This window comes from Psittacula echo (assembly GCF_963264785.1).
Source record: "Psittacula echo genome assembly, chromosome: Z".
NCBI classification, from domain to species: domain Eukaryota; kingdom Metazoa; phylum Chordata; class Aves; order Psittaciformes; family Psittacidae; genus Psittacula; species Psittacula echo.
The window spans coordinates 95,074,922-95,087,953 of NC_137742.1; the positions used below are offsets into that span (position 1 = coordinate 95,074,922).

The window sequence follows — 13,032 nt, forward strand, 5'->3', positions numbered from 1 at the left end:
AATGGGTGTCACATGAATCACCCATGTTCCTCTGCTCTGTACAACCTCTTCTGGTTTAGGTTGTGATATTTTTATTATCATTTATTAGAAGTCATTTATTAAATTACTTCTGTTCTGAACAGAAGACAACAAGTAGAGGAAAAGCAGAGGATGTAGAACTCCACTTCTGGACACTACCTGTACCTCACCCTACCAAAATCACACACACAGAAAAGTCAGGTTCAGTTTCTGGATCTAGTCTCTTCTCACTGGCATTTCAATGCCCCAAGATGGTGGGATCCCAGCTTCTGCATTCCTAGGATTCACACATATCTTCCATAAACCTGTCTCCTGCAAGCAAGCAGAGTAACTTGGGAACACAGTGGCAATAGCTGGCTTTGTACAAGCTGAAAGAGGTCAGCAGGACTAAACAGAGCATTATAATCCTCTTTCACACCATTAACTCCACCTGCTTTTTGTTATTTACATCACAATTGGCTGGAATCTGGTGCCTATCTGTCAAGGTACTAAGCTCCCAGGGTCGCTTTTGCAGCCGCAGCTCAAAGCAGCTATATACTCACAGCTCTACAGTGGATATATTCTGGGAGGTGCAGGGGCAGCCTGGCAGGCCAGGAAGAGAAACATGGCAAGGGTGAAACACAGACATGAATTTACTTACTCCCTGGTCTCTGTGGTGTAATAAAAACAACTAGAGATGACTACAAGCTGTCAAAACCAAGTCAAACATGCCCCTGTGACCTAACCAGGCCTGTCATGAATGACAGAGGTCTGGATTTATCAGATAAGTATTCCATTTTCTAAATAAAAATGTACTTAGTTAATACCCTGAATGGATTTCATTGTGAGATGTCTTGGGGGTTTTCTTCCTGGGTTAAGTCACTAAGTCTGCGCCTGTGTTGCAGGGGTTTTCCACCAGAGCAAGTACATCACTTGCTGTGAACCACTGCTGCTTTCCAGGGCTGTATCACAGAGGCTTTGCCCTGCTCTAGCCAGGAACAGCTACAACAAGCCAACCTGCTCTTCTTAGAAGACTTACACTTCAGAAAATTACATGCTTATTTCTCAAACCAGCTCAAAATCTGGACTCTAACACATTGTTGTGCAGCTCTGTTTTCTACTGAGCATTTAGATCTGGGAAACGTGGCTTTGATTAAAAGTGGGCAACCCACCAATTGCAGAGAATTTTCACATAACAGCTTGGCAGAGAGCGAGCTGCAACAGTTATTAGCCATTCATCAGAACTTGTGCCTTGTCCCTTGAGGAATTACCTGTTTCCCCCATCTACACCTGAGAATTGAGATGCTTAAGTTGCTGTCTGGTATAAACAGTTGTTTTGTCTCAGCTGATGCTGGAGTCCAAAATCTTTTGCTTCTTCTCCCTTTTTCATTACTATTTTTTTTTTTTAATCAATATTCTCTTTGAACTAGCTTAGTTATGGAGAAGTGGAAAGAAGAATGCCAGGTGAGACACTCCACAGAGACCCTGGGTCTGATCCTGCTGTGTTTCATGTTGATGACAAGAACAGGTAGGGCAGCAGACAGCAGCACATGGCCTGGTCAGCATGCTTTTTTGAGCAGAGGAAACCATGGACAGTGGCAAAATCTATTCAGTATCCCCTTGCTCAGAACCATTTCCCTAGTGATTACTTCCCAGTCATTCATCACCTGGCCCAAACAAATGGATTTAGTAGGAATTTCACACTAGGAAAAAAAGACATTAAAACTGCTCTAACATTACAGAAGGCAGTGTCACATCCACAAGGCCAGGAAACTGAATCAAGCGACAGCAGCAGAGACTTCAGCCATCTCAATTCAGTCAGGTGAGTGCTTGATGTATTACAGTAACAACCAACCATACTTCTCTCCCTATCTCATTAGATATCCCTTACTAACAAAGGTTTCCAATCGGCTACATCCTGCTCCCTGAAAGCCCACAGGCTGATACTGTCAGCACACACGGAACCCTGGAGGAGACTTAGAAAGCACAGCAGAACCACTCAGCTTCCAGCCCCAGAGCTTTACTCATGGGATCCCAGCTCCCTGTACTGCATACACTTGGGGACAAGCCTCCAGCACAGGAGAAAGGTTTATGCAATGACCACTAGAACAAAAGGGTATTTCCCATGCCTGGGAGAGGCCACAGGGTCTCCACAGACCACAGGAAACATGATCCAAGTGAGCTGAAGCATCTAAATGTGCGCAAGTGTCAAACTGCATTTAGAAATTGCTTTTCTCTTTATTTTAACTTTGAAATTTTCCAATTTTTTCAAGCGGCCACATTAAAAGGGAGAAAACATCTTGTTTTCATTTTCCAGAAGCTCTGTGGTGTCACAAGTGAAACAGTTCACCAATTAAATTAATGTTTGGATGGCCAGGAAAGCATCCGAGAGTCCCCAGCAATTCTTCCACAGTAGACATCTACCCTTCACAAAAGCTATAAACATGTTCTGAACAGAAACATGCCTTATTCAGCCAGACATGACCTTTTATAACCTATAAAATGCCTCCTCGTGGTCCATTTGATCCACTCCCTGACTATTTCATGCCAATATGCGGTATTAATATTCTTTGTGTTTACATGCTGCCTTCCCTGCAGTTCTCCTGACACAAATATACACATTAACTCTCACAGCAACCTTGCTGTGTTTCAGTGCTGCTGCCTGCAATTAGAGACTTCAGAATTAACCATCTCCCCCAGATCTAGCGTTCGGTATTGGTAGTGTTATTCCAACCCACTCAAATCCCTCTTCAAGTCATTTGACTTCTCATCCCTGGCACTTGAAGGAACTCAGTTGTTAGATACCTGAGCTCCCAAAACCTCACCACTGGGAAAACTCTCACACATGCAAGCAGCATGCAAGCAGCGTGCAGCACCCATCAGCAGACCCCATGCCAGTCCAACCCCAGTGGGCAGCACCTACCAAATCAGCCCAATACATCCCTTCCTCCAACCATGCAGTAGCTGCTACTGCTGCTCTCTAATCTCAGGTGCAGGGAGGGTTGAGGCTTTCATCTAGGTTGGGTTACAATGGCTGAGCTGCTCTTGTCAGTAGACATGCACCATCACAGCCCCAGCAACACGGAACAGAGGTTTGAACCCAACTGCCTACAGGTTTTCGTGCAAACCTGCCAAGAGGAGCTTTTCCAGCATCTCAAATTTGGAAATAGATGTCACTAGCAATAAATCCTGGCCCCCAGCTGAGTCCCCCTGTGTAAGCCCTAACATGTTTTATACTCACAGTAGTCCTCAGCTGAGCATTAAATGAGTGTTTGTGCTCTGGGATGCTGGGTTTTTTTCCTTAATGAGTCATAGGCCTTTTCTTAAAAGTCTGCTGGAACACATAAATGTGACATTAGAAATTTAGTAAAACTGCTCCAAAAAAACAAGCAATGAAGTTTCAGATGATGTGATATATTCCAGATGGAAGAGATACATGACTTGCTTGGCCCTTTTCTTGTGCTCCTCTGTATCACAGCACAGTAATAAACACGGCTATGCTCATCAGGAATTAAAACACCACAGTAAGTTTAATAGAAACAGGTAACACATACCACACAACAGAAATATCTGCTTCAATACAGAAAAAAGGGACAAAATCTACTTCCAGAGACAGCATCCACACAGGCACAGAGAAAAATCATGTATACGTCCAGCTAAATAATGGCATTTTCTGGTCAATTGTTAGCACATCTGCTAGTTTTGTTAAGATCTGAAGGCTAGTCCTTCCTGCTACCAAATAAGCCAACAGGAATCCTGCTGCGAGCCAATGGATCTGTCACACCCCTGGAGCATCTCCAAGCAATGCCACATCAGAGCCCCATGCACCTCCATCCTGTCAGGACTTGATCCTTTCATGCAGTTGAATGTAGCCCTCCAAAACAAGCCTTTTTAAATAAAGTTTACAGGTACCATGCACATTCCTGCATTTCTTCCTTTTTGCTGCTTAAATTTTGCTTTAAAATTAAAATATGTTCCCAGCTCTGTCAGAGAGGAGGCACTTTGTCCAGGATGGACATAAAAATCAAACACCACATTATACTCTAAGAGAAATCTAGTTTCTCCAGCCTACAACTAATTCTGACTGCAGAACCACTACGCTCAGGTAGGCTGCAGGAGAAAGCACAGACTTTAAAAGACCACAGGAGCAGCTGCACCTCCTCTTCCATCAGAGATGCAGGAGACCCAGGTAGCAGGGTCCCACAGGATCCCAACACCTTCACCCCAGTGACAGTGATTTCATAGAATCCCAAACTGGTTTGGGTTGGAAGGGACTTTAACGCTTACCCAGTTCCAACCCCCTGCTGCAGGCAGAGTAACCTTCCACTAGAGCAGGTTGATCTAAGCCCCATCCAACCTGGCCTTGAACACTGCCAGAAATGGGGCAGCCACAGCTTATCTGGGCAAGCTGTTCCAGTGGCCTTCCCCTGTGAGTTCCAGTGCTTCAGCACTAGAACACAGTGTAAGAACTTCTTTCTTTATCTAATCTAGATGTACCATCTTTCTGCAATTGTTTCAGTTTTAGTAGAACTGTTTGACTTACCACTGCTGTGTTGTTTTATATTTTTTTTCCTTTCCATTGCTGAACAAGCCTTTGAAACATCTGGAAATTACTGTGCCAGATTTTTTTCCCCATTTTTTAATAATCATTTTAGTACTTGGCAAATACTTTTCCTTTGAGAAGGCTTTCTAAGCATCCAGTATCCACATGGCTGTAACAGAGACATCTAGATCCTAATTTATTAACTGTGGATATTAAGGATTTCAGCTTAGACCAGTATCTTCACTGCTGCCATCAAGCCATCAGCAGGAGCACATGAAGTTACATTTAACACATGTAAATGACACAAAAGTGACAGAACTTCAGGGGAATTTTCCACTATGAAACATCAACTTCAAACACGTTGTAACTTCAGCTACTTTGACAGTTACCTGTTGCTTCACAACAGCATCACATTCCTACTCTGCAACCTACAGCAGCCACCTACAACCATCCATTAAACTATTCACTCTCAATTCACACCCCAACGTGTATGAACTTCCAGTGCATGATTTAACACCAAACTCGGACATTTGCGCCCATAAATCTCTGTGGAAGAGAAGGCACAGAGGGCAGGTGAACAGCTGACAATACAAGTTGAACTGCTGGAGAATGATTTTTGTGCTTTTAATCTCACTTAGGATGTCTTCCTGACCACCTTAAGGCTACAAACCTGACAGGGATTTTTGGGCGCAGGAAAGGGTGTATTTAAGAGCCTGATGTTACTTCTGGGAATTTGAGAGCTTTTGCTTGGGGAATGCAATACAGACCTGGCTTGGAGCTTGTGACAGAGCCCTGAGAAACCCCGAGCAGAAGTAATGAATCGCTCAGTGTTTCACACAGCAGCCCCTTGGGTCTGCTACGAGCAGGCGCACAGCATGCTCCAAGCCAAACTGCAACACAGGCTCCACTCAGCCCTTGCAAACCAGTAGTATCCTTTCCACAAAGATACAGACTCTCTGAAACAGCCAAAAGACTTACTTCTCCACATGCAGTCTGCATATAACAATCCCCTTTACTTCACATACATAGAGCTGGATGGCTCATCCCTCCACTCTACTGCCCTGTGCTCAAAAGCCACCAGGCACAATGTTCACAGGGGTACACACAGTATGATCTATCAACTGTTGCCTTTATTTTCATGGAAATAGAAAAGATCTAATATTTCACAAAGAAAGCTTAAAACACTTTAGCAAATGCATCAAGTGTTCTGGTCACCAACTGCAAGCTCACTTAAATTCCATTCAGATTTTTAAATTTCATCTCTAAACAATGCAGCTTCTAGGGACTTACCACTGTTGTCTGTCTTAATTTTGATCTCACTTGCGTATACATCTCCCCATCCTACCAACCTGTACACACAAAAATTAACTCACAAGCATAGTGTAGGGCCCAAAAACCAATCCAGATTTGCAGGGATGACTATGTACATAAAGGGCAAAAAGGTCCTGGTGGGTCTAAGAATCTATTTCTTCCCTTCATCTACCTACCAGGCCAGAGGCTTTTCATCAGGATGTTATCAGCAGCATTTCCTGGTGGTGTTCCAAGAAACCCTGTGCTGGTACTACTGGGTGGCTTTCTGGAAAGATCCAGGAGCTCTCAGAAGGCAAGCCTACTTGCTAGGATAACAGTGGACTTTTGCTAGCCAGGTGACTATATTATTAACACGATCCAGACTTTGCATCTCCTTTCAAGACATAACTGATCCCTGATTCGCTTGGTAAATCTCCCGCATGGTATTGAGAAAGGGGCTGTTTCCTTCAGGATACAGAAGGGTCAGACAAAGGCATAAAGTAAGAAGGGTGACAACTCTCTGCAAAGGGAACGCTTGTTTCTCACTACCACATGTGGTATGAACTTGCTGTATCCTGCATATCTGACGTGGGAGGTAAGGGGGTGAGGTTACCACAAAGTGAGGAGGAAGGCACTTGATGTGCAGAGGTGGAGAAGAGCACCTTCACAAAGGGCACTGCATGGGGGTACCAAAGGGTGCCAGCAAGACTGCAAACCTGCTTGTCTCTCTAGGCTTTGCACAAGCAGGAAACGAGCCACACTTTCCCTGCCTCCTTTTCTCACAGTGCATTTTCCATCTCCTCTTTACTTCCAGACAGTGAGACAATCCAGTAACTTCTTGCACTGGATCCCCCACCCTGACCATGATGAGCTGACAGCCCTTGTTGGACGATGGCTGCAGCACAGCAGGAGTTGCCAGGAGCACACGATAGCTGCCTGTACCCCTCCATTGGCTTTCCTTCCATTCCTGACAACAGGCCAGCAAACCCACAGGACATACAGAGATCTTGCTCAAAAGCAACAGCCAAATCAGCCTGACTGCTCAACATGATGACATTTCCCTGCCCAGCAGATGACAAGCTGTAGAGGTTTACAGTCAGTCCCACAAGGACTGCTTGATGTGGATAACCATGCCAAAAGCCAGTTTTTTTGCCTTAAACTGCCTTTTTCAACATGTAGACAGACTGAAGAATTCTGCAGATAAAATAGGATTTAAGACAGCGCCTGAGCTGATGACTTTCCAACACCCACAAATGTCCTGTTGACACCTCAGGATGCACATTCAATTCAAAGTATCCCTGAAACAACTTTGGCAATTCACCTCATCACATACAGATATTCAGCTGAGAATAGTTATGAAAGCAAGTGAAAATACTCTTTTATTACCTCTCTTTTCAGCATCTGCCACTACACGAAGCACATTACTAAGCTGTCAGTACCTAGACAGGGGACAGGCAGGAGGTCTCAGAGGGTAGAGGATGAGGCAGTTTGGGCTGGGGCTGCATAGGAAGCAGCCACAAGCTTTACCCAATCCAGCTGTCAAAGGAACAGTCTCCGCTTCTAGGAACTCTTTGTTTGCACCCTCTCCCTCGGGTCAGCTCCAGACACCTCATCGACAGGGATGAATGGGAGCAGCTCACCAATCCAGCCCGGGACAACCCTTTCTCTTCCCTTCCTCCCCTGCAAGCTCCATATCCTGCAAGATCAGTGCGCCCATGTGGCTGCAACATGCTGTCGAGAGCACTTGGAAGTGGCAGGGCGCTACCCTGCAGCTGTGCAACTGGGGTTAGGGCAGATGCAGAGCGCTCCTTTGCGGCACTGTCATCTTCAGTCAGACTAAACCAACTGCGGAAGGGCGTTTTCCTCCTCGCTACAGATGCGCTGAAGCCTGCCGGAAGAGAGGGGAGGATGGAGAAGGTGAGGCAGCAAAGCAAAGCGCCCGGCACAGCACTGCTCAGAGCCATTCATACCAGCATGGGCAGAGACAGCTATCAGTCCCTTAGACCTGCTGGCTTGCACGCTACTTGGTTCCCCCAGAGCCTCTTCAATGCTCAGACCCTACACATGCCCTCCATCACCTATTTATCTGCCCCAGACTGCAGGTTCCTACTGAAGCAGAGCAGTGAGATGTGGAAGAGCAGCCAGGGACTGCCACCATGAGCAGGGTTAGGGAACACTCAAACTAAACCCCAAACAGAATGAAGACAGGGTAGAGTTGTTCCTCCTCCCGTTAGTCACTTGACCTCAGTTTCAAAGACTGCTCAAATTTTCAATTCATTTTCAATTCCTTGCCCCCTTTTGGTTTTGGGGGAGAGTGGGTATGAGTGGGAGGGGCAACAGGGGAAAGAGGGGAGAACACTGAAATTACCAGTGTCCTCTTATAAGCACTTACTCACTGGACAATTGAGCTCATCTAATTAAGGAGTATTACACCATCTCCTTATTAAGGAGTATTAAACCATATCCTCTGTTCCCTCTACCTTCTTAGACTTCAGGCTCAATGCTTGGTTCTCCACATGCATCACAGAACACTACTGCCTTCAGGGCATGCCAGGCACCAGCACCAAGAGAGTGAACACAAGCAAAGACTTCAGCTGTAATATGTGTGAGCTGCTACACCAACCAATGCATTTCTCCTTGCTCCCTTTCATCAGCATTGTGTAAGACCCTCCCAGGTACAGACTTCTCCCTATCCTGTTATCACTTTCCTTGTCTTTGACCCATCAGCCTGCAGCCGTTCCTGCCAGCCCTCATGTGCTTGCTCAGCTGAAGGTCAGCATTCACCTGCATGTGTGATCTGAACTAAAAAGGATCAAGCCCACCAGGGTTTATCAAAACCTCAACAACTCACACAAACCAACTTTCTCCTTTAAAGAACCCCAGTTTTCTGGGTTTCAGCTGCTTCCAGAGTATGAGTCACAGCCGCAGTCTTTGTGCTGCTACAACAAATACCCACAGAGCAGCTGGTACATATGCTCCCTAGGCATAAAGGCACAGGCTTACTGCTGATCCTACACAGGACACATCTGCCGACATTCACAGCATGCTGGAACATGTTACTACTGAATATACCTGCAAGTAGTGACACCTGAAAATGGCAAATGCTTATAAATTAGGAAAAACCCAACCGCGACAGATCCCCCAGTACTGCTCCTGGAGTTGCTGATCACACATGCAGCTCCCCTGACCACTGAAAACCCCGCTCAGAGCCTCAGGACAAGCTTGTTTCTTACTCTGAATACATCTTATTTCTCAATCTCCAATGCATACCACAGAAACTCTGAAGGCAGCGTTTCCTGCACTCAGTGAGCATATTAACAGAGCCCTCCCATTCAGCTTCTGCACAGACAGAAGCAAACTCTTACTGTCCTCAGCTGCTGAGGAGCACCATGCCAGGTTCCAGACCCTGCAAAAGATGCCGTGGATGACCATTAGCTTTCTTACCAGTCCCACAAGGGATGGAGGGTGGCAGAAAGCACTGTGTTCAGCTTCCTTTGGGCACAACAGCTTGTAGAAATGATGCCGCTGCAGTTCACAGAAAGGTTTTTCCTAGTAGGAGAGGGTACTGCTCTGGCTAGCTACCTCCAGTTATCAGCCCAGGTCTGTCTCACTACAAGCCTCTCACAGATGCTTGCAAGGAGCCCTGCAACTACACTCTTCCATGCAGAGTGCACTAACACTATGCCAAAAACAGTCTGAATCCCTGTGTTCAAATTAGCAACTAACGCAATGCATGACTCCATCCTCAGAAAGGCTCCTATCACACACCACTAAGAAGCAGCTCCTCCACGCGAAGGCAGTGCACAAAGGCACAGAGATAAGTGTCCCCTCAAAGGCCACAGATGGGGCCTGGCTCACCCACTGACCCTCTTCTTCCGAGGCTTCTTTATCTGCCAGGAGCTCTCGCACCCCTACACGACAGCCCTCATCCCACGATCAAGCTGGGGACAACCTGCTCCCAAGGACTGCCCATGTCCTGCAGTCACCCAGCTTATCTGCAGCCCACCGTGCGGTATTTGCATGCTCCAGGATTAACTTTCAAAGGCATTTTGGACTTTTCCACCCAGTACAAAACAAGAAAGACAAGGGAGCTTAATCCTAGCTAGTGTGACTACAAAATGCATGCACTCATTTCAAGAAGTTACTTTTGTTCTATGAAGAAGCAACAACGGTTCAGGAGATGACCAACAGGCTTGGTTAACCTCAGCAGGGACAGAGGGCTCTCCTTGCGCCAAACTCCCATCCCTGGGAAGATGACGACCCATGACAGCTTTTCAAGCTCTCACGGGCAGAAACAAAGCCAGGATTCCACTCTTACTCCAAACTATCACACGGATTTTACTGAACGAGGCACTAGAAGTTACTTCACCAGCCACACTCATGTCTGTAAGAGTTATCACACAATGGCTGAGAGGACGATGTCAAACGCCACAGCCTCAGGGGTGTAGGAGGTTATCAGCAAGCTCAAGACCAAGGGAGGCACACGGAAGTCACTGCAAGCACAAACGCTCCTGCAACATCTCAGACAAGCCTCCCATCCGCACGTGGAAGGGAAAGCACCACATGCCCCGGCATCTTCTGCCTAGTCTGTGAAGACTAGATAGAAAACAGCATCACACACCAGGAACGAGCTATGGTGCAAGTCCTTCCGACACCAGCTGGACAGTTAGAACGGCAACGAAACGGGCCTCCAGCAGGTGCCTGGCCCGGAGCAAGCCCGGGCACCACACGCGGCCCCTCACCCCCTTCCCTCACTCACCGAAGTACTCCTTCTTCATGTGCATCTCCAGCTCCTTCTCCAGCTCCAGCGTTAGCGCCTCCAGCCGCCTCTCCGCCTGGCTGGGGCCGCTCTCCCGGCACGGCGTCACCTGGTAGGGGAGCTTGAATTTGGGTGCCGAAACGGAGCCTTTGGTCGGGCTGTAGGCGTAGGGGGGCACGGCCTCGGGGACAGCGGACGGGTGGTGCTGGTCAAGCCGCGGCGGGGACTGGGCATGGATCTTGTGGTAGACGTCCCCCAGCTCCGGCGCAGCGCCGTCCTCCTGCAGGCCGGGTCCCAGCAGGGAGGAGCGAGGCGAGGGCAGCTGCAGCTCGGGGTAGGCGCTCATGGAGCCGCGGGAGCTCCGCGAGCTCTGGCTGGAGATGCTGGAGCGGGGGCTCACCACGGTGGCGCCCACCGCGACGCGGCCCTCGGGGCCGCAGAGGCTGGAGCGGGGACTGGCCAAGACGAAGCCAGCACCGCCCGCAGCCTCCGGCTCGGCGCTGCTGCCCGGCGGGCCGTACCTAGAGTCCGAGTAGCTGGAGCGAGGGCTGGTGGTGCAGGAGTACTGGCTGGCAGTGCTAGAACGGGGGCTGGCGTGGCGCTGGTCGTAGCCCATGCTGATGCCACTGGTGCGGTTGCTGCTGGGCTTGCTGCCGCCGCCACCGTCGTAACTGGTGAGACTGGCGCGGGGGCTGGAGTGCTTACTGGTGTCGCTGGCCGTGCTGGCGTAGCTGGAGCGGGGGCTGAGAGCAGCCCCGTCGTACTGCACCAGGCTGGCACGGGGACTGCTGTACTTCTCTTGGCCGGGCACCACCAGGCTGGACCGCGGGCTTGAGAACTTCTCGTAGGGAAGCGCCGCCGCGCCGCCCAGGCTGGAGCGCGGGCTGGAGAACTTGCCGTGCTCGGCGACGGGGCCCGGCGAGGAGGCGGCCAGGCTGGCCCGCGGGCTGGCCGCACCGTACCTGCCGTCCGGGCCGGCGCTGGGCACCCGCCCTCCGCCCTTGGCCACGTAGCCGCCCTCATAGGCGCTGCCCGCGGCGTAGCGGTAGCCCTCAGCCGAGTAGCGCTTGCCCTTGTCGGCGAAGCCGCTGTAGCAGGGCAGCGCCACCTCCGAGCGGGTGCACAGCCCCTCCTCGCAGCACAGCGGCCCCGCGCCCGGCGGTGGTTCGGCAGTGCGGCCGTTGGCGGCGCGGAGCGGGACGCCCGGCGCCGCGGGCGGGTAGGCTTTGCCGCAGGGGGCGGCGGCGGGGAAGGCTTCGGCGGGCGGCGGCGCGGCGGTGCCGTTCATCTTCCGGCCCCGCTGCTCTGCCGTCATGTGGGCGGCAATGACCCGCTTGGTCTCCTCCAGGTCGGGGTGCAGCACCATGTCCCGGCGGCCGCCCCGGCCGTACGGACCCTCCGGGCAGGGTTCGTAGAGGGACAGATCCTCCATGAACTTGGTGGCCTTCAGTGCCATGTCCTCCACGTACTTCTCCATGCTCGGCCGGTGCCCGGCGGCGCGGGGGAAGCACGACGAACTCTGTGAAAACACAGCCCGGAGCAAAGAAAGGAAAAAAAAAGCCCACTCCAAAATGCACCACAAAACCAAAGGAAAAAACAACCCAAAAGCAAGCCCCTTCCTGCGGTCCTGGCAGGGCAGTGCCGGGGACGCGGCTCCCTGGTCGTGAGGCTGCGAGGCGGCGGCCAGGCGAGGCGGCAGTCACCTCGGCGTCATTCCCGGCTCGGTACAGCCGGGCTGCCCGGCGGAGCGCGGTGAGAGGAGATGAGGAGCCCCTGTGTCACTTTCCAGCCTTAAATAAGTTGCTCGGTCCAGTCAATGGCGCGCTGCGCGGAGGAATTTGCGCTCGGCGGCTCCCTGCCCCCGCCGCCCCCGGCCGGCCGCCTTGCGGAGGGGCCGCGATCCAGCTCGCACCCCCGGGGCAGCGGGTGATAGGCGGCGGCCGGCACGGAGGGGATTTGCGGCCCGGCGAGCGGAGCGCGGGACGCGGCGAAGCAGGGACTCCTTTGTGTGGGGCAGGAATGCGAGGAAGGAGACTGGGCGCTGCGTCCCGCTGGAATGTAGTTAATGCTGGAGCCAAACAATGATTTTCACCGAGTCAGTCAGGGAGAGGGCGGCTGAGGCGCTGCGCGCAGCTTCCCCTCCGCGCCTACAGCTCTTCTCCGTGGCTCGTACTCGCCAAGACCCCCTGCCCAGGGCTGGCTGTCGGGCGCTGCAGCCGTGGGCCGGCGGGGCTGTCACCGGGAGGCCGGGGGCTTGGCGGAGCGCCTCCGGGGCTGCCGAGCACGGACGGGTCTGCCGGGGAGGCAGCCGCTGGGGTCCCGCTTTCCGGGGGGCTCCACCGCCCTCGCCCCTTCACCGGAACTTTCCGGAGGGACCCTCGGAAAGGGGTGCCTCCCGTCGATCCCCCGACATCGGGGTCGGGGGCTGCGATAAGCGCCGTGC

General features: G+C 51.1%; 1 protein-coding gene across 1 annotated transcript in view; it reads right to left on the minus strand.

The window, feature by feature from the left end:
• WTIP (WT1 interacting protein) overlaps positions 1-12,066 on the minus strand; it is a gene marked incomplete at both ends in the record, with an annotated part of 80,219 nt that extends 68,153 nt beyond the window's left edge. The window contains one exon of the mRNA XM_080638170.1: positions 10,590-12,066. Coding sequence (XP_080494296.1) covers positions 10,590-12,066 — 1,477 coding nt within the window. The remainder of the gene's footprint in view (positions 1-10,589) is intronic.
• Positions 12,067-13,032: the final 966 nt, after the last annotated feature.